The following is a 22,408-nucleotide window of genomic DNA, read 5'->3' as shown; positions in this document are numbered from 1 at the left end:
GGTTTGTGGTGCTGTACATCTCATGCAACACACCTTGTAGAGAGCATCCACTTTCATAGTAAATCCATCCACTCCTGGCATGCTGCTCACCAAGTGGAAATCAGACAATTCAGAGGCAAAGTGGGCATCAAAAGGTACATCGTGGAAGTACTTATCAGTAACTTCAGGTTGGTTTCGGTCCTGGAATTTACAGAAAGCAGTATGTACTGAAGAAATGTGAACATACTCTGGGTGACACATGCATTAGTAACAAACTGGCAATCAACAGCTACATGACAACTGAGGTTTGTCAAAGTTGACTTTTTGGTTAATGTGTTTTAGGAAGCAGCAAAAGAACACAAGAAGAGCATCTCTCACTCATGTCCTTGTGCCTCCGTCCAAGCTGACCCAGCACAGCTCTCTTCTGGTGCATCTAAAGGCCATCCTCTCGAGACAAAAACTTCCTTAAAACACACTCCTTCCTTAACTCCGGGTGCTAATCCAAAGACATAAGTGTCCCTGTTCCTAATATTGCCTTTCATTTTTTCCCCAAGAGAAATTTAACCATTTTTTTTCATAAATTATCCAGTTGCCGTTATTTTCCCCAGAGAGAGACTTCTGTGCTCCTGTTAGAGTTCTGCTACTCTCACAGTTTCTTACTTCAGCTTCCCTTCTTCCTGCAAAGACCAAGCCACAGCCAACAATTCCCTGCTGAACTAGACTCAGGAGGACTTCACTAAAAAGGACATCCTCAAGCGCTGCTCAATCAAACATAAAAATGAATACAGAGGCTCTAATAGTGTTGAGATCCATGTGGGTATGCGTCTGGCGCTCAATAAATTAGCCACAGCTACCTGAGGCTAAGCATGTCACCTCTGCAGATCTCTCAGAGCGGAAGCAAGAATCCAGGTCCAAGAATAATGCCCCACCTCTCTCAGCCAAAAGTCAAACCCAAGACCCAGGTCCATGCAAGTGGTTGTGCAAAGTGCCAGCTCCTAGGACTTAGGTAAGAATAATTTTTAATAAAGGCATTTCAGAGCATAAGAAATAATTATAATTGCAATTTGATTTACAGCATTTCATATTTTGTTGTAATAGACTATTCCTAGATTAGATTTATTAAACTAAAAACCCCAGTGCCGTGTGTAACCAGCCTAATACACAGATGCATGAAAATTTACTCAGAATACTAAGGGTACCTTTTATTATGCTGCTGAATGGTAGCCTGGCTGCCATCCAGGACCCTGGTAAATGTTAATTTCAAAGTCTGCACTTATAGTTCAACATGTGGTGTGCACTAGTCACTATTTCATACAATGAAAGAGGATTTTTGTTAAATTGATGGGTAAATGTCCCTCTGTACGCTGAGGGGGCTGTTGTTACAAATATATTTGTATAACCCTTTCTCCATTAAAAATGAGGTCTAAATCACAAGGACGTTCCTCAACTTTTTCCTAGTCCTCAGACCAATGGAAAGGTGTCTGAATAAGGAGTGAGGAAAAGATGGGTAACGTCCACAAGATTTGGATTTATATTTAATATGATCTAAAACCCCCACCCTCCTGCCTTTCACATAGCTGTGCAGTAAGATGCTACTTGCATTAGGAACATATAAGAAAAAGTAGGATACAGACAACACTTTAGGCAAATATTTCAGTGAAAGCACACAGAACTAAAGGTGTGTCTACTCTACGGGTGAGAACCTCACCCCTGCTCCAGCCCACTTATGCCGCATAAAGGGGCTAGAGTGGCCTAAAAGAGCCCTAAAGGCCTTGTATCCAGCTATGGGAGGATTCCCCCAGTGCTGGCACTGAGGAACACAGGTGTACGGCTGCCTCCGGAGGATCCCTTTAGCTAGCATGCTAAGAACTGGAGCATGGCTGTGGCAGCAGCTCAAGCTAGCGACCCCACTACAAAACCTGCCTGATCCCTGGGTACATACTTGGGTGGCTAGCCTGAGCTGCCACGATCTCACTGCTATTGTCGGTCTACCTGCACTGGGAGCCATGCTGCAAACTTGGAGACAAAAAAGCCTGGTGTAGACAAGGCCTGAGGAGAGCGATTGAGCAGACTAAAGTAAAAAATGAGAGCTATGGATCAAACAAACAGCCTGGGTTTTAGTTACACAGTGTATGTGAAGAAGAGAAAGCGAATTTAGTGCTCATGAAAGATGCTGGATCAACAATCCAGAACATGAAGTTGTTTTATACACGGAATGTGCACAGTGCGGACAACAGCTGGGAAAGCTTCCCCTCCTGTCCAGTCAGAGCCTGTCTACAGTAGGAAAATGTGGTGCCATTTCGCAAACATGTTAGCTAAACACAGGGACCGTAGTGTTACCCACGACAAGCTAAAGTGTGTTACAACATCACCGCCTTGGTCTAAACGAGGTGATGTTTAAAACATTTTATTTAAGATGTGGCAGCTATCATGCTTGCTAAATGGCTCATTTTCCTCATCTGGAATGGGCCTCATTGTGCCTCACTCCTGACCTGGGTTAGAGAGTAATTTCGTCTCCATCTCCATTCAGTAATTTTGTGATGTGAACTGTGTCTTTGAGATTTGCTCAACCTCACTGGCTCTCCATGGAATTTTATCAGACCAAAGGCAATATCAGAAATACAAAGTGTTCCTGTCACAGAGTCTCACACGTTTAGCAAAGAGATGGTTCCAGAATCTGCCCTGACATAACTACCCACAACTCCACAGCTGCCACAATTCCGTGTCACAATTTTGTCCAGTGTACAACCTACCAGTAGCAGAAATCTGTGTTTTAGGTACTTGTTGGGTTGAATACAGCCATACTGTGGCCCTTCATTATAGATTGTTCCAGTAGGGTCAAAGAAAGGCACATAACCATCCTTGCCAGTACAGAGATAGACTTTTTCCAGCTGCAGTTTGTAGGCAGCATTTAGATTTTGTTCGGGATTCCAAAGCACACGGCCATATAGGATTTGACCTGACAAGGTTGAGAGAATAATAGTCATATTTATATACATGGGAGGAAGAGGAGCTATTCAGAAAGACTAAAGAGACCACCTACACAGCCAAATTAACCAGGCTGGGGAATAATATTATGATAGAGTTTAGAGTTGCCGATGTAGATGGTGCCATATTGTGGTATGACTGTATCATACAACAGTTACAGGCATGGTCTTACAGGGTTGTAGCATGATTCTATAACACAGCATGCTCACATAGGCAAGACAAATCTCCGATATCACATCATTTCTCTTACACAATAATAGAGGCTGCACAGATGGATCCTTTAGCTAAAGTAAATTAACAAGGCGAAGGAAAAAGCCTTACCCTTTGAAAAAGCTCCTTTGTAATCCATTTCTGCCAAAGACATTTCAGATTTCATGGGATCCATTAAAAATACTTTCTCATTGTTACAGAGCTGAAACTCTGTGTTCAGAGAGTATACGACAGGAACTGGGCGGTTTGTCTGCTGGAAAGCAATTGGGATCAAAAATCTAAATTTGGGAGGAGAAAAAAAAAAAAGACAGTTACCTTTTCCGGAACTGGTGTTGAGATGCGTTGCACATGCCCAGTCCATATTAGGTGTGTGTGCTCGTCACATGCACCGGTGCCACAAGTTTCTCCATCAGCAGTATCAGTAGGGGACCGGCTCTGGCGCCCCCTGGAGTGGCGCCCGCATGGCACAGTATAAGGGGCACGGCCACCTCCCCCAACCCTCAGTTCCTTCTTGCCGGAAATTCTGACAGTGGGGAAGGACAGCAGGTTATAGAATGGACATAAGCATCACGTCTCGAAAAGCACCAGTTACGGAACAGGTAACTGTCTTTTCTTCTTCAAGTGCTTGCTCATGTCCATTCCATGTTGGGTGACTCCAAAGCAGTACCCCTGGAGGTGGGTAGGAGTTCATGGGCCATGGATGGGCGATCATGATAACCTGCGCCTGGTCTCTCTTGATCTTTGCCAGGGCCAGGGTCTGCCAGCACCTGCTGGTGTACATGACAACATACACTTGTGTGGTCTGCCATGCCAGGCTCCAGATGCGGCCCCTGCAACAATGGCTGACGACAGTCTATTCCCCGTCCCAAGACCCCCTGGAGAAGATTGTTACCATTCCCCAGACGATACTTACCTCACTGAGATGGTGGACTGACCACAGGACAGTCCTGGAAAGGATTCCTTCTGTTCAACAACCCTCCTCACTCCATCAAGTTGGTGTTGGACACCTCCGACTTCGGCTGGGGGGGCACATCTCGGCAATCTTCAGACACTGGGGAAGAGGTTTCTGGAGGAGGCATGATTACATATAAACGTCAAAGAGCTCCAAGCAGTCCAGCCGGCGTGCAGTGTTTTCTTTCTCCACCTGTCTGGCAAGGTGTTACGAGTCCTGATGGACAACACAGCCTCAATGTTCTACATCAACAGGCAAGGGGGAGCATGCTTGTCGGCTCTCTGTCAGGAGGCGCTCCGTCTGTGGGACTTCTGCATCAGCCATAAAATCCACCTGGAAGCTTGTCACCTTCCTGGTGTCAGGAATACGCTGGCAGACCAGCTCAGCAGGGACTTCTTCTCTCACCACAAGTGATTGCTCCATCCAGAGGTAGCCTGCATGATCTTCCAAAGGTGGGGACTCCCCAAGTGGACCTGTTCGCTACCAGACAGAACAGGAAATGCCGGTTTTGTTCTCAACAGAGTCTGAGCAAGGACTCCCTCTCTGATGCCTTTCTCCTGTCGTGGTCAGGGAGCCTGGCATCATCCTGAGGACCTGGGTGAAGGGGCCTCGTCTGGCGATGACTAGGGTGATTCCAGTGCTGCGGGAACCTCCACATCCATTGGTGGTCCAGCAGCTTGCACCACTGGGTCCTCTTGGACCTTTGGGGTCTTACCCCCCCAAAGTATGGAGCACTGGAGGGGGACGGGATACCGAGGCCGCTGGCCTCTCCGAGGTTCCCCACACCGATTGGGCAGCCTGGGATGGTTGGGTGAACCCCCAGGGGTTCCACGGATACCATGGAGCCGGCCATTGTGCTTGGGGCCATGGGACAGCTTTCGGTGCCGATAATATAGATGGCATCACCAGTAGCAGGGCTTGTCCCACAGGCAGGGAACCTCGTTCTGAGCTGGAGCAACCAGCGCAACAGTCGGTAGTGGGCGACCAGGATCGGGCCGAGCGGTAGCTCTTGTCCAACCGGTGCCGGTCGCTGCATCCTGAAGTCAACCTGTCCATGCGAGACTCTCTTGGTTGGGCTCTCGGGGACCACCAGCATTCGGTGTATCTGCGTTGGATACCCGGCAATCCACGCCTCATGCTACTTGACCAGTACTGGGATGTTGAATGGGACCAGGAGCTACTACTGGGTGGCTGCCGGGAGGATCGTCCTGAGTAGGGAGACCTCCTTCTAGGAGACAGGCAATGATGGCCCAGTGATAGGTGGTCTCTGGTGTCCGATCGGTCCTGGGCCCTTGGAGATGGTCGGGGCTGGTCCCAGAGTTCTTGCTGGGTGACGCGTGCCTCAGAGTCTGTGCCAATCTACCAGCAAGGTATGCTTTGAGTCCCTCTATTGGCGCCCCCGGTGCGGGGACCGAAGAGGGCTCCACTGAGCCTGTCTCTCCAGTCTTGAGGCGTGACAGCTTCGGGTGGGCGAACGCTGGCGGGACGTTCTTCTCGATGGGGATCGGTACCGCTGAGGCAGGGACACGCATAGGTCCCAACATGGGTTTTCTCCAAGACCAAGGTACTGCAGGAGCCGATGTGCGTGGCAGCGGGAGCGTCAGGATCTCTTGAGCTGTTCAAAGAGCTTCTGGTGTTGACAGCACCTAAAGCTGGATAGGGCCTGCACCGCTACCCGGGGTCGCAGGCGAAGCATGGGATGGGCTGCACCGCTTGATTTGTGCTGGGGGTGTTGAGCTGCCTGGCATGGGTTGTGGCTCACCCCAGGCCCTTTTCTGTCCCTTATTGGAGGTAGGCTATCTTCCCCGCCCAGTCTTTTCTGGCTTCTTCTCTGGAGCCGTGGAGGCTGCGGTGCTCCGTGTGGAGTCGGGCCGCTGCTCTGCTGCCAGAGTGAGTGCCGACTCCATTAGGAGCGCTCTTAGACAGATATCACGCTCCCTCTTCGTCCCAGGTTTGAAGGACTTGCAGATATGGCACTTGTCACTTATGTGCCCTTCGCCTAAGCACCTTAGTCTCGCTGACAGGCATAGGCCATTTGCAGCGATCGCAGGGCTTAAAGCCTGGGGACCGGGGTATGCCCCATCATCCAGCTGAGTCCTGTTTGGGACTAACGAAAAGTTGAGAACTACTGCTAAGGGTAACTAAGAAACTACTAACTATATACAACTATGTTACAGGTTTTCAAAGTTCACAAGAACAGAAAACAAAACAACGCTAGCTGAAGCAGCAGATGTTCCAACACCGTCTCTGGCGGCAAGAAGGAACTGAGGGTGGGGGGAGCCGGTGGCACCCCTTTATACTGCGCCATGCAGGCGCCACTCCGGGGGCACCAGAGCCGGTACCCTATGGATACTGCTGAGGGAAAATCTTCCGGAGCAGTGCATGGGGTGAGCACACCTACCTAATATAGAATGGACCTGAGCAAGCACTCGAAGAAGAAAAGAAGGTAATGTAGCTTGGACTTGTCCACACACAAAAGTTATGCCACTTTAAACATACCCATATAGTTAAATCGGTACACCCTAGAGTGGACACAGTTATACTGACATAAAGGTACTTATACTGGTTTAGCTTATTGCCATATGGGAAGGGGAATAAGCTATACTAGTATAAAGCACCTTTATACAAGTAATGGCATCTACACTAGGATTTATGCTGGTGTAATTATTTCTATGGAAAAATCACACCCCTAACCAACACAGTTCTACAAAATCTGTGTGTAAGACTCAACCTTAGACTCTTATCTTCCCCTGAGCTGCAGACACCACAAGTCAGCATTTTCCTCCAGAGATGTAGCATCTGCTAAGAGCATGGGAGTCTACAGAAGAACCCAGCAGCTGTGATACTATTGTTTGACACTTTGGAGCTTTATTTCCTACTGTTTATATGCTCAAACTGGAGAATATGGGGCACAACACTCATTAATAACAAACAGCTGTTGCCTGGTATAAAGGCTATGCATCAAGCGTGACATTTTCTCAGTTGAGGAGGGCTACTGCACGCTATTTAAGCCTATGGGCAGGGCTGTCCAGGGGGGAGCAGACACAAAAGGTGGGTGAAGTAATATCTTTTACTGGATCAATTTCTGTTCAGGGGGGAGCAGGCAGATTCATTGTGGGCTTCTGCATCACCTACAAGCCATGGAATTGGGGCTGACTAAACCAGCATGGATCTGGGGTTTGCAGGCAGACCAAGGGAATGAGCATGAGTTTCATATACCCAAATGCCCCATAAGGGATGGAGAAAGACAGCGGCCACTAAACCACCTTTAGTAGTGATCACAGAAGAGATACAGATTAGGACAGCGAATTTCATCTTCTACAACCCAACTCCTACTTAGTAGCCTGCATGCGGGTGGGGGCAGTGAACTTCACCCCAAAAGGAGAACGAGAACAACGCGGTTCTGATTTTCAGTTGTCCTGAGCACTGCAGCTCCCACTGGAGCCCCTGATATTCAGCACCTGTGACAATCAGGCCTGCGTAACAGATTGTCTTTGACAGAAGCAAAAGGAAACAAAAAGATCTCATGCTTTCCCCTGCCTTTCTGACCATTTTTTGCTGACATCCAAGCCAAGGGCTCAGAAGTAGTGAAACTAGCCACGTTACAAACCGTTCTGAGTGGCTCCAGTCAAAGTATAGATTTAATGTTGAGGGAGCCCTGTTCAACTATTTTGATGGAGGATAGTCTCATTCACTGCTAGAATTCAAAGCCAATGGGGAGTTTTCTCCCCTCTCGTTTCTGCTGTTGTTATAGCTCATAGCATATGCCTGCTGTGTCTATTCAAATGATGCAGCCAGACAGACAGTATCCTTGTAAAGCTAGCACAAAGTCAACACTGATCTAAGCCATTTCAGCTTGTGGTGCTGTGTACATTACTCCTCCTCCTCTGGGGACATATTCTACTACACACATTCTGTTTGAATAACTAAGTAGCTTTATTGAATATCTATGAAATTCGTGTACCCCAACCACATTCACATCTTAATATAACTGCCTCATTCCTATGTCCACACACTTCGATCTTTCAGTGGAGGGTTCTTCATTTCTGACCCCACAAACTATCAGTTACTCATATGCTCCACTCCCTTGAAGTTAACACATTTATAACAACTCTGAATGCAGGCCTTGAAGTCTGAGAGAGCAGTGAAACAGGAGAATAGTGCCTCTCCTCACCTTTCTGGGGCATGAGCAGTACATGCCAATGGCTTGTCTCCTGGGTCAATCCACGGCTGCGTGGGCTGCACAGTACAAGGGATTAAGTAGATTGTGTACTCTCCAGAATAGTCCTTCCTGGAAACAGATGGGAGATGCCATGGTTACCGTATTAATCTGGGAGTTGTTTACCTGCCTGGAAACATTTATCAGATGGGCAGTTGCATAGCTTCTTGCATCCAGCATTTTCTCATTAGTATAAATGATTATCCATGCATGTTGCACTATTCTAATACTGAAGATAAAAGTTTTGAACCACCACCACCAGATGTAACTCCATCAATTCCAGTGGAGTTACAGCAGGGATGAGAATTTGGTCCACAATAATTAAAGATGCTCTATTTGCCTGTGTGAATGAACACAGCTGGATGAGAGACAAGGGATCATTTACTAAAATGATACCAAGAAAAGCAGAGTGAATGAAGATATTTCTAGATCATAGCATAAGTACTTATATCAAGGATAGCCTTAATTTTAATTAAACTGTGAAACACAGGGATTGAAATCCTGCTTTAAAGTGCAAATCTCAATGCGCCCTTAGGAATGAAGTCACTACCAGTACCTCCATGCTACTTACACAAATATTTTGTTCCCCCCCAAAAATGAATTCAGTATACTTGAAAGGAACTGGATTGACAGCCCTGGAGATTAAGCTCTTCCTTTACTCACATGACAGACACGGCGTCGGCTGTAGCAGTGAAAGCTGCCCTCCTATGTGCCTCATTTCAAAACCTTGAGGTAATGCAGGTTCCATAGGCCATTCAATTCTAGCTCCCTTTGCAGAGCCTGCTCACCAGGCAGATAGTGATGACTGGACTTGAGGCCACTGAATCCATTTTACATAGGCCACCAACAATCCTTGTTATGAAAAACCATATAGGTATATATGGTTTTAGGAGGTTTAGATTGGATATTAGGAAAAACTTTTTCACTAAGAGGGTGGTGAAACACTGGAATGCGTTACCTAGGGAGGTGGTAGAATCTCCTTCCTTAGAGGTTTTTAAGGTCAGGCTTGACAAAGCCCTGGCTGGGATGATTTAACTGGGAATTGGCCCTGCTTCGAGCAGGGGGTTGGACTAGATGACCTTCTGGGGTCCCTTCCAACCCTGATATTCTATGATTCTATGATATAGTGCTTACTAACATAAGGCCAGATTCTAATACCTTTACTCAGCCAGTAAAGTAGTATTTCATTCTACAAGTCGTCCCATTGACTGAGGGTATCAGAATCAGACATATTCCCTGCTGTAAAGGGCCTACAATTTAAGGTAAACAAACAGAAGATAGGACACGGAGAAGAGGAGAGGAGGCAACTGGATAAAGAGAAGAAGGGGTTTTGAAGAGGTGTCAATTATATAAGATGATACAGAACATAGCTGGAGGAGGAAGACAAAGGAGCTACCAGATAATAACAAAATTAGGGGCTACCCACCAACCAGAGTATAATTCAGCTGTTGCCACTGAAGGGAATGGAAACCTTATTGTCAGTTGCCTTGCACCTTGTGTAGTCATTTACCCCAGAGCTACAGAGGTGCAGGGCAACCGAAAATCAGACCCAAAGACTCCATATCCCATGACCAATCCCCTGACCTATCCAGGCCCCTACAAATGATAGGTGAGAAGTTCTTGGAGAGTCAAACACTTACGAGCATATAAAAAGAAGCCCTGATCATGTGTTCAGGACATCTGACAGATGAGACTGTTGCCATTCACTTATTATACCTCTATTCTTATATCCTAGGCCCAAAAGAGCCTTTCGGCTTAGGCAAGATCCAAACAGATTAGAGGATTTATCAAGACCACCCAGGCGACAAACAGAAATAAAGTTTCATGCTAGTGGCTAATGCCATAACAGCAGAGAGAGAAATTAAGTGCTAGTACGACTGAACTGGACTCTTCGCTCCAGAATGCTGTTAAGGCTGGCATTCTCAGCACGCACAAACACCATTCTGTCGATGGAAGCTATAAAGCCGATTGTACCCACAGTCCTCCTTCCTCACCTGTTATAGGAGCTGGTTGCCCTCCACAGCTGATAGGGGGAGTCAAAAGTCTGTGCACTCCACAAAAGCTGCAGATCGAACTCAATCCCTCCTAGGTGGTCTGGAGTCATTATAAAAGACTTCACATCTGGCAGAGTGTGGTGTTCCATCACAAAATGCCCTGGATGAGGAATACAAATACATCACCTACAGATACATATTTTTACCTGTATCTAGCCTTCTTGCAAACTTGTGTTGAAGTCATATGCTGGAGAGGTGGTCAGTAGAATATCTAATGTTCCATCAAAGGTTTAAAATAAAACAAAATATGAAAAGGTCCAATCTTGGACCTCAAGAACTTGGAACTCAGTGGGATAACTCATGTGAGTAATGGCTACTTGTGAAAGTAAGGATCAAGCCTGCCCTAAGAAAAATTTACAAACACCACAATGGTAAAACACTGGCAGCTGATGTACAGTAGCATTCCCACTGTTGCCAGAGCAACAATCAGAGGATTTCAGAAAGTCATTCGTCTAGACAGGGCCATGACAAAAGTAGTCTCCTGCAACGACCAACTGACTCTAACAGCAGCCAGCAAACTCTGGAGTATAGGAACCTCACTCCATCCAGCTGCCTACTATTAATGCCGACACTTTCGCTGCTGGCGTTGGGAGTCCCCAATACCTGGCATTAAACTGGGCTTGCTCTGGTTTCCTGTTCCTTAGATCACTGGCGCTTGAAGGCAGAGAGTACAACTGGCCTGCCCTGGGCAGGAACAAGTGGAAAAGGAGTAAGGCAGACAGAATACTACCAGTCCTTCCCAATGCATGTGAATTATGGTGCAAATAAACCCAGGGAATGAATAAAACAAACAGCAACCAGCTAAGAGGATAACAGCAGAAAAGCAAATTGGCCTTTGGGTAAAAATAAATTCTTTGAACGTGAACATTGCCCTCACCCATATACAACAATCCTAGAACTTTATCATCCCTGTCCTCAGGACCAATCAATATTTGTATAATGTTCTAAATCAAAGCTGACACTCTTACCTCTGAATTTGGCATGGGTCTTGAACTCAATAACCAGCCGGCCATCCTCTCGGATATAGATCCTTATTATCTGCAGCCTGGCGGAGAGAACACTGTCTGTCTGAATCCCTGTATGGCCAGATCAAGGAGAAAGTGAATGTAACAGCAAGGGGACTGTCTAGAACATCTGCTTGCAACGAACGAATTTACATCACCAGCATGAATTCCAGAGGTAGAAAATCTGATAACACACACCCAGGGCCCAATCCTTGCAGCTCTTACTCAATGTGAGTACCGAGACTACTCCTGGGAGGGCTGCAGGGTTGGGGTCTCTGCTTCAGCTGGTCGGAAATTTATTGATGAAACCTAAGTTACCTCTAAGCTATGCGGCCATGCAGCAGGCTATCAAGGGCCGTGCAGACAGGGAGAAGCACCTCTCCCCAGGCCCCAGCTTCGGAGCTGCCGCAGCCGAGGCAGGGCGCCTCTCCCCCAGCCCTGGGCTGCTGTGGCAAAAGAGGGTTGGGGAGAGTCCTCTCTCCACGCTGCAGTCCCGGGGTAGCCTGCACTCCAAACCCCTCATCCCCAGCCCCACCCCAGAGCCCTCAGCCTCTGCACCCCACTCTTGGCCCCAACCATGAGCCCCCTCCCACACTCTGAACCCCTCAGCCCTTCCCCCGCTACACATCACCTCCATATTGGTGCACATAACAAAATTCATTCTGCACATGGATGTAAAAAATTAGAGGGAACATTGGATGAAACGTTTCTCATTGGAAAATTCCTATTTGTCTAAACATATCAGGATGGATTTGGATTTTCTGGTCAAAATGAGAGAGACACAGCCCAGAATAGCCTGTAGTCCCGTGGGAGACGCAGATACAAGTCCCTGCTCAGCTTGATTCAGATTGCTGGCTATTTTGCAGTGGCGCGCGCTCTCATGGGTTTTTAAACATTTTTTAGAAAGCTCTTGGTTTTGTTCTGGCACAGAATGAAAACAAATCCTGAAATCTCAGCATGTTTTGCAAAACAGAATTCTTGCCCTACTCACCACAAGCACAGGTTTCAAGGAAAGGGGAACCTGGAGGGAAATTAAAAGGAATACGGACAGCTTGACTAAATAGAAAGGACGGGCTCATGCACAAGATGACCACAGACAGGTGTCGGTTCTTTGGTGTACTCATCAAAAAAGGAGAGAGACTGTGCAGAGTTTATACTTGACAGTAATTGAACAAAAGTCAGTTTGGACCAACTACTGGGAAAAAATTCCAGATGGTGAGATCTGTCAGACTGTGGTAGGAAGCACCAACATTTGAATAATTTCAAAGAGAGCTGGAGAAAGCACTAAAAAGTATATCCCAGTGAACAATCTTGCCAGGACAGTGAAAGAGCTAGATGATCCAATAGGTCTTTTCCAGCTACAATTTCTACAACTCACTGAAGGCAGTTTCATTTGTTAACAGACAGAGCTAAGAAGGTGAAGGACAACTCCCCTTGCTAAATATTTACAATTTAAGGGTCTGATCCCATGTGTCCTGACTCAGACAGAACTCCCATGTGCTTCAGCAAGTTATGCCCAAAGTGAGGATTGCAGTAACAGCTGAGAAAAGAGGAAAAATGTGCCATCTACCTGTTCTCCAGAGAACAGTGTCGTAGAAGAAGGAAAATTCCATCTCTGTGTGATGTTCGAGAGAAGCCCAGCCTCTTGGTGCGGTCACATAAATGTAGGACACATAGAGAGGGACATGGACTGTCAGGAAGGACTGGGCAGAATCTCGCACCTGTGAATCAAACAAAAAGATGGTTATGGATTTTTTGGGGGGCGGGGGGTGTGAAAGATACTGGGACCAGTTCATAACAATGCTTTGTAGATTTATTGTAACTAGTAAACCCTATACACTCAGAGCTGCCACAGAAATAGCAAAAACTCAGAGCAGCATTCATAGAATTCTTCTCCCATGGGTCTAGATTTTGTGCCATGTGGATGCCAGGCTACCTCTTTCCACAAGGAGAATCATGGATGTCCTACATGTAGGATGTACAAAGGGAGGACGCAGTATTTCTAAGGCATTGTAAGGTCTTGCTTCCCTGCCCCTGTAAGGGTGATACATTAGGAATCATCAATTGCACAAATACAAAATGGGAAATGACTGCCTAGGCAGGAGTACTGCAGAAAAGGATCTGGAGGTTATAATGGATCACAAACTAAATATGAGTCAACAATGTAATACTGCTGCAAAAAAAAAAAAGCAAATATTCTGGGATGCATTAGCAGGAGTGTGGTAAGCAAGACAAGAGAAATAATTCTTCTACTCCATTCAGCACTGATAAGGCCTCAGCTGGAGTATTGTGTCCAGTTCTGGGCACCACATTTCAGGAAAGATGTGGACAAGTTGGAGAAAGTGCAGAGAAGAGCAACAAAAACGATTAAAGGGCTAGAAAATATGACCTTATAAAGGAAAGACTGAAAAAACTGGGTTTAGTCTGGAAAAGAGGACTGAGGGGGGACATGAAAACAGTCTTCAAATACATAAAAGGTTGTTATAAAGAGGAGGGTGAAAAATTGTCCTCTTTATCCGATAGGGCAGTGGTTCCCAAACTTTAACAGCTTGCGAATCCCTTTCACGAAATTGTGAAATCTCGTGAACCTCCTCCTAAAAATGAGTATTTCCAGGGATTTAAGTTTAAATGTCCTCCACACTCCATGGGGCTCCTGCTGCTGGACCCCGTTGACCGCCCCGGTCAGCTGAGCTCCACTGAGCTCGGGCTGCGGGTCCCGCTGACCGCCGGGGCTCGGGCTGCCAGCCCCAACTGCCCGGCCCCGCTCTCCCTGGGGCTCGGGCGGGCTGCCCTGCCCAGCAGGTCCCACCTGCTGCTTCCAATGCCCGGGGTCCTCTGGCCGCCATGAGTGAAATTTTTCTGGCGAACCTCCTGCAACGTTCTGCGAACCCCAGTTTGGGAACCACTGCAATAGGGACAGGACAAGAAGCAATGGGCTTAAATTGAAGCAAGGGAGATTTAGATTAAACATTAGCAAAAACTTCCTAACTGTGAGGGTGGTTAAGCACTGGAACAAATTATCTAGGGGTGCTGTGGAATCTCTGTTTTTAGAGGTTTTTAAGAACAGGTTGGACAAAATGGTCTAGATCAGCGGTTCTCAAACTTTAGCAACCCAAGGACCCTCATTCTGATTTAAAAGTTTTCAGGGACCCCCCAAGCCTTCCCCAGCTCAGTCCTTGCTCCGCCCCTTCAGACGCCCCGCTCACTCCATCCATCCTCCCTCCATCGCTCACTTTCACCAGGATGGGGCAGGGGGTTGGGGTACAGGAGTGGATGCGGGGTGTGGGCTCTGCGAGGGAGTTTGGCTGTGGGAAGGGGTGCAGGGTCTGGGAGGGAGTTTGGGTGAAAGCTCTGGGCTGGGGTAGGGGGTTTGAATGAATGAGGGGTGTGGGCTCTGGGAGGGAGTGTAGGAGGGGGCTCTGAGCTGGGGCAGGGGGTTGGGGTAAGGGCTCCGGCTGGGCAGTGCTTACCTTGGGTGGCTCCCAGAAACGACCAGCACAACCCTCTGGCAGTGACTCCTAGACAGAGAGGCCAGGGGGTCTCTGCACGCTGCCCCTGCCCGGAAGCACTGCCCCCGCAGCTACCATTGGCTGCAGTTCCCGGCCAATGGGAGCTGCGGTGTCATCACTCGGGGTGGGGGCAGCACGCGGAACAGGTAGAAGCCCGCCTTCACCCCACTTTTAGCGTGCAGGAGGCACTGGGAGGGAGGGGGAGGAGTTGATCAGTGGGGCCTGGGGAACCACTGGGGTACCCTTAGGGACCCCCAGGGTCCACAGACCCTAGTTTGAGAAAAGCTGGTCTAGATAACACCTAATACTGCCTCAGTGCAGGGGACTGGACTAGATGACCTTCTGAGGTCCCTTCCAGTCCTGCATTTCTATGATTATTGCTGATTAATGAACAAGTATGGTTGGGAGGGGGGGAAGCTTGTCTAGTCCTCCCTCTTGGTGCACAGACAATTATAGTGTGCCTACAAACCATTCAAGACCCCCTGGTAACTGGATTTTTGTGTATGAAATCGGCAAGGTATAAAGATATCATATTATACCTATCTTTACACGTGCCCATTTCATGTACTGTATCTTTACACAAAGCCGTTTTTTCTCTCTTCACAGTACATCTTCTTGCATACTGCCATTCTGGTGTTGTGTTAAATAGGTATTTTTCTTTGTTTGCCAATTCATAGTACGGAGGCAAATGTACACAGGTGGAGTTGATGAAAGCTCTTTTTTAAGTGCTTGAAGCTTTGATTGCAGCAGATGTTTTGAAAAAGAAAATATTGTAATTTGTCTAGGATCTTATTTAAGATTTTCAGGCAGTAAGAAAATACTTACAGATAAAAAAAGTTTGACTCAAGAGTTTAACAGACAAATAGTTTTCTTGATTTGCATAATAAAGAAATAAGTAGCATTTATAATTATTAAAGCCAAGATTGTGATAAATGTTCAATGTTGGCCTTTCTCTGTTCTCCCTGAAGTCAATGGTAATTTGATCCATTGCCTTAATTAGGAACAAAGTTAGGTCAGCATTTATTGCTGTTAAAAATCTCTCTATAATTGTCTAAAGCAGGCAAATTGAGTGATGTGCCGAAGGTCAGCTGAAAGCCTGCGAACCACTCGAGACCTCCTGATAACTGTATTTTAACACATGAAATGGGCATGTATAAAGATAACAGCTCAGTGGATCATCACCGACGTTGCTGGTTTTCAAAAAATACTGGAATAAAAGTAACTGTCACTAAAATGATGAATGAGTTTGCCCATGTGAATAAAGAAAGTCTTTTCCTGATTAGCATTTGAGAAATGAAAAATACCTCCCTCCCCCTGTTCTGCTGAAAGAACATTATGTAAATACAAAGCTGTTCCTCACTCACCGAGAACACTAGCGTTAGTCAAAGCTGAGTCTACGAACATGTCTTTATCTTTATGTGCATGTACCCTTGCTCTGTGTGCAGTATAAATGTACGGGTATGTGTCTGGAATAATACCTGGCCTCCACCACATAAGCTAACTGTGCGCACGAGGTACTGTGAATCATGATTTCAGCTCTACAAACGCAAGTCTCTATTCAGTACATTAAAAGAGCAGCTCTGCTTGCTCAGTCAGTAAACACACGAGCCAGTCTGAGTTATTATAATATATTGCAAAAAGAAAAAGAGTATTTGTGGCACCTTAGAGACTAACACATTTTTTTGACCATAAGCTTTCGTGAGCTACAGCTCACTTCATCAGATGCAAGTGAGATGTAGCTCATGAAAGCTTATGCTCAAATAAATTTGTTAGTCTCTAAGGTGCCACGAGTACTCCTTTTCTTTTTGCGAATACAGACTAACAGGGCTGCTACTCTGAAACTTATAATATATTGGTTATACATATTGCAACCAGTAGAGGGCAGTGGTACTCATACACACAAGCCATTATTTTATACTAGATTATTACTCTCACTGTGCTCTTCTGCAAATTTGAGAAATCTCAAAAAATTCCTGAGAGCTCACTCCACTATTCACAGAGGGCAAAATTCTCAGCAACGGTAAATTAACATATATCCACTGAATTCAATGCTGATTTACACCAGCTGAGAATCTGGTCCGAAATAGTTAATAGCAGAGACAGTCATGAATTTTCATATTACCAATACATTATTACACTTGAAACATTTACAGTATAGTCTCTAGCATATGATGGAATAATATAATTAAAACAATACCATTCTTATCAAAATAAAAGAGCCAAGTACATTTCATGATGTACCATTCTGCCTTAAATAATAGCCAGGGGAAAATCAAATGTGTACTGATTCCGTGGGATGGAAGGCACGCCCAACGAATATTTACTGCTATAGGACTTCTGCCTTAGTAAAGAGGTCTGGATTGGGCCCAAGTCTTTTGGAAATGAACCCTCACCTGGAAGTCAGCAGTTACAGATCCCCCACAGACATCGATTAATTCTGTCATGTCATAGTATGCATCAAAAGTCCAAATACAGCTCTTCAGATTGAGGTGTTTGTAGAGCTGGATTGTCTTTGGTTCTCTCACTGTGGGATCAAACTGGTATGGACGGTCATATCCAGGACCCAGAATGATGCTGTCATACGTCACTTCATCCAGGAATCCCGCTTCTGGAATTAGGAAACAAAAGGAGACATATCTCTGTGAATTAAGGAACTCTAGGTACTGACATAACATTTTAATTATCCAATGAGGTATTGGATATATACTGAGATGATGATTTTTATTACAGTACTGCTTAGAGGCACTTTTCACTATGTTAAACTGGAGTTAAGGCTGAATCCATATAAATAACATAAAGGTAAAAACTAACAGGGATGTTGCATTTATTCCAGAACCAAATATTATAAAGCCAGGAAACTCAGGGCTAAGGTTAAACTTCTAAAATATCCAAACGTGTTAAGGTCTGAAAACGCACAGTTAGGGCATCTAAACAATCTTAACTCTGCCCTATAGTGACACCATGCAATGAACATACAATTCTGACTTGTGCATTAGAGTGTTTGCAGTGCCAGGGTAGCTTAAACTAAATTTTAAAGACAAGTTTTGGATTTTTTCCTTGGCTCATGGCGTCCCTTCCACATGATTCGTTTGCTGATGCTGCTTTCTGTGCCACAAGGCAGAATGAAGCACAGGGGCTCACTGTGTACCCTGCCACAGAACATATACGGGAAAGGGGAAATGACCTGCTCAGTGCATTCCTCCCCATTTATCTCCCTCAAATGTAGCAACTCTACTGCATATTGATATCTCAATATTATTAATTATATAGTGTCAATAGTATGCTAGGTCCTTGCCTTAAAGAGCTTACCCTCTGTTCACGTTTCCTTTTTCATTTACAAAGCAATCGCTTGCTTTAAAGCTTACCCGAGATGCCCTGCAGGTCCCTGATGGTGACCAGGTTTGAGCAGACATGCTGGTGTCTGTAGATGGACTCGGATAAGAGGAAGTGCAGGTTGTGCAGAGGCATAGTGGAGATGAGAGGCAGCATTCCATCCTGGTGGGGGATTTGCACTGAAATATGGATTCTAGAACAGAATAAATAAGCAGAAACAGCTGTTTATGCAAAAACTGTTCACAAAAAGGGTGCATATTGTATCAGTTTACACAGCACATAGCTACCGTCTGGTCAACAGCTCAGAGCACAAGTTTGAATTCATTGGTGTTGTATTTATTTAGGGCTGAATTTCCTCGCTGATGTTGAGTAACGCTGTATTCCTTGATATAGACCCACTGACTACAGTGTTTCTAACTCAAGGAGTAAAGCATGACCCCAGAGGCAATTATATGAATGCTTGCTGCATCCCTTCACTATTAAGTATGAGGAGGAGACGGGGGGGAAGAGAGCCAGTTCATGATATACAAAAGAGACCTCATTTCTTAAACACATCCATCTTTTTTCTGTTCTGTTTGTTTTGTATGTAAAAACATGAATTAAACCGTTAAACCCCTGGAAGACCAGAATCATGGTCAGGTGAGTGCCCATTTCCAGGCTTATACCTGTTGGGATGTTCCTTGTGTTTGACATCCAGATACTTCAGAGTGGCAATGAACGACTGAGCCTGGAATCCTCGGCCCGTTCCAGCTACCACAGGAGTATGACAAATGGCACTGTCGGTCCCTATGGTAACTATGTTGCTTCTCAGTGGGGTCCCCACATGCCCGGCCTTGTCTATGGCTTTTGCCACACAGCGCACATGGAACCGCCGGCTGAAGTAAATGCTGTCCAGCACCTGGGAGGAATGAGGAAAGCGGTTTGCATGTATGTAAAAGGCAAAACCAGGCCCGCCCCAACACGTACGGGCTGATTCGCAGAAGTGCTGAGCACTCACAACTGCAAAGAAGTCAGTGGGAGCTGTGGCTGAATATACAAAGTGGTCTGTTGTTATTATGGATTATTATTATCAATTGATTTATATTACCGTAGTGCCTGAGGCTGCTAGCCATCAGGACCCCATTGCGCTAGGTGTTCTACAAACACAGAACAAAGAGATGGTCCCTGTTCCCTAGGGCTTACAATGTACTGCTAAGTACTCTCAAAGTCAGGTCCTAGGGCTCTTAGTTGGGCATGCGAAATTAGTGGAAACTTCTGACCTTGATCTCTCTCTACCTCAGTACCCCTTCTGTAAAATGGGGATAATGCCATCCCCCTCTCCCCCAACTTCACAGAAAATAGATTCATTCATGTTTGTGAAGCACTTTCATGTTCTTGTGAGGAGCACCGTGGAAATGTCCGGAAGGAAATTAATAATTGTCTTCAGAGAAGGGTTTGAATACTGTGCAGTAAATAATGCCTAGGGCCACCCGTTAAACAACCAGAATAAAACAAAATATTGAATGGGTTTTCATTCAGTGAGCACCATCCGTCCTGTGCACCGAATGAGGCAGGGGTCCTATTGATCAGGGAATTAAAGACTGTATCATAATGCATATGCACCAGCAGGCTGAATTAAGGTTGCACAGGCAACCTTATGTCTGGCACATCTTAACTTTTGTGTGCTGGACTTTGCATCCTTAATAATGTTCTCTTAATGAAGCTGGGGGCTTTGTGGGTGGCTGGATGGGTGTGAAACATACACACATTACTTCAACTTAGTTAATGGTTCTTCAAGAACTGATATTCTACTGACCTAGAATCTCAAAACAGCAAATGCTTCAAGGATGTGCTTTGAGCCCCCCAACACTCACCATGAACTGTTATGCATAATCCACACCCTCTTGCACTACCGTACACAGTCACGTACCATGTGGTTGATGCTAGTGAACGGCGTATTGTCCGAAATTGTTTCAAAGGGTGATCTGGCCCCATTCCCATCAGTGGGCGTTGCCACCTCCCAGTTGAACTGTACTGAAGACTGGTTGATCCCGGCCTCATCACAGCGCTCCTTCATGAATAAGTACTTGGGGAAGTGAGGATCACAAGGCGTTACACAGATCAGTGGGTAGCCTGGAGAAGGGGATTTCTTTACACCCTCTTTGGTTACTTCCTCCACATGGTCATAGTCTGCCAGGGTGACCACCTGCAGCAATGCAATACACCAGCTTTCACCAGGAACTGAGGGAAAGACACATGAAACAAGGGCTGGGCTGCCTGTTTTCTCAATTTCCAAACCTTGTTACTGGTGCACTGTATTTATTTTACTTCATAAATCCCACTGAGGATTACAGGGAAGGAGAGAGGTGTATGGACTCAGCAGGAATGCTCAGCGCTATCAGCATATTGGAGCATCCTATGCTATTAAAATACTAAATCCTACATTATGGAACACATCCAGTACCTGAATTGCAGCCGTGTCCCTCAGAAGAGGGACAACCCAAGTCCTACACCTGCCCAGCTGTTCGCATTCTAGCTCAGATATCATTTAGGCTCTCTGCAGTAAAAGGTGAGTGGGATGCTACCAACATAATTGTATTTGATATTATTTTGGATGCTGAAGCACACAAGGAACATAACAGTGCACGTACCGTCCCTTGCCCAAACTAAGGGCAATGCCAGTGTAACAACTTCCCTGTTTGAGGGAAATAAACCCAGGAACTCTGGATCTAAAAGCATAAGCCTCTACAACTTAGGCAAAAGGACAAGCTCCATTAGCTTGGAGGTGGTAGCAGACTCAGACATCTACAAGTGATTTGCCCACTAGAAAGGTTCCTACCTTATGATAACAGCTTAGTTAAGTGGGACTTTCCCATACTACTACCTTATTATCTGCCATTTTTGCCTTGGCAATCTCCAGCCCATCTCACCTTAACATAAGCAACTATGTCTCTTCAGTCATGCCACAGTTCAAATGGCAGGAAAGCATGGGCCCATGCCTCTGTGAAGTAGGTGAAGAACCATTATGCAGCCTGTTCTCCTATTCACTGCCTTGCCTGCCTCCCACACCACCTGGAATACCAGTATCAATTTACCCTGAGCCTCTGCTGGTCCAAAGAGGAATGCTGTGACTACAGAGGGTGTGTCTACACTAGAGTTTTAACCTTGAGTTAACTGGTCACATGAACAGGGGGTCCGCTTAGCCACAACTGTCTGTCGCCTAGATCAAGCATTTGGGAGTCTCCACACTCGTTTTTTAAAAGGCCGTGGCTTCACAGGCCTGCATGTTCTAGTGTAGGCAAGCCCAGTGTGCTTCGCTGCGTGTTCTGCTTTTCTGTAGGTTCTCCCCTACCACTAACTTACATCATTCACGTTTTGCTACTTACAATGGGAGGTGCTGGTAAAATAAGGCTCCCTGCTGCTTCCTGATCCAGAATAGTGACTACTGCAGTGGTGATATCCCCAAGAACAGCTTCCACTGGATCATCTGGACCCAGCACCACAGAAAAGGACTCATGCCACTCCCTGTCTTCGTTAGACAGGATCTCCACCTTAAATATGATGTGGTCCACCCCTACATGAATGAACACGAGAGAAACAGAGAACCTGATATATCATCTGACATTACCCTAACAGCTCCCATAAAACACTGCATAGCTGCCTCAGGTCAGGATCATTGAAACATTACGATAAAATACACATTACAGGTTTTATCTGAACTCTAATGATTTAGCACCTTCCAGCCAGGACAGATAAATAAATAAGTCATAAATAAAACTCCAGCTAAAACGACTGGTCCGATTGATCATCTGGCAGACTTACAAGCAGATGCTATATGAGGATTAACAGTGCCTGTCTTATATTAGCTGACTGTAATAAAAATCTATGATCCAAAACATATCCCATCCCTGTTACTAGTGTCTCTGTTTTAACTCTTTGGCTCTAACATGCAAAGCTACTGCTGTTGGACCCGTGGGGCATGGTTCGAGTTATCTTGTAGGATCTTGAGGGGTTTCTGCAGAACTCCTGTATACACAGGCTCCTTGAGGAATCTGTATTGTTAGCTGTCAACTGGCAATATTCTCTCTCTTACAATCACTCTCATTCTCAAACTTCATCACCGTAGCAGGAAGAAGGGTTACACCGTATCAGGATTTCGGCCATAGCAGAAGGCAGGGTTG

At 45.9% G+C, this 22,408-nt stretch overlaps 1 protein-coding gene across 5 annotated transcripts in view; it reads right to left on the bottom strand.

Moving 5' to 3' along the window:
• The window catches only part of FRAS1 (Fraser extracellular matrix complex subunit 1), a 299,449-nt gene that overhangs the window by 5,804 nt on the left and 271,237 nt on the right, over window positions 1-22,408 (bottom strand). For all 5 annotated transcript variants that reach the window (XM_073340462.2, XM_073340465.2, XM_073340463.2 and 2 more), the window contains 12 exons: window positions 21,614-21,801; window positions 20,158-20,433; window positions 18,914-19,146; window positions 18,281-18,441; window positions 17,309-17,523; window positions 12,977-13,127; window positions 11,371-11,478; window positions 10,343-10,502; window positions 8,304-8,420; window positions 3,289-3,455; window positions 2,733-2,938; window positions 34-180 (listed from right to left, as the gene is read on the bottom strand). In XM_073340462.2, the coding sequence (XP_073196563.2) occupies window positions 34-180; window positions 2,733-2,938; window positions 3,289-3,455; window positions 8,304-8,420; window positions 10,343-10,502; window positions 11,371-11,478; window positions 12,977-13,127; window positions 17,309-17,523; window positions 18,281-18,441; window positions 18,914-19,146; window positions 20,158-20,433; window positions 21,614-21,801 (2,129 nt within the window). The remainder of the gene's footprint in view (window positions 1-33; window positions 181-2,732; window positions 2,939-3,288; window positions 3,456-8,303; window positions 8,421-10,342; window positions 10,503-11,370; window positions 11,479-12,976; window positions 13,128-17,308; window positions 17,524-18,280; window positions 18,442-18,913; window positions 19,147-20,157; window positions 20,434-21,613; window positions 21,802-22,408) is intronic.

Source organism: Lepidochelys kempii, chromosome 4, assembly GCF_965140285.1.
Source record: "Lepidochelys kempii isolate rLepKem1 chromosome 4, rLepKem1.hap1, whole genome shotgun sequence".
Taxonomy (NCBI): domain Eukaryota; kingdom Metazoa; phylum Chordata; order Testudines; family Cheloniidae; genus Lepidochelys; species Lepidochelys kempii.
This window is presented reverse-complemented; position numbering and strand designations above follow the sequence as displayed.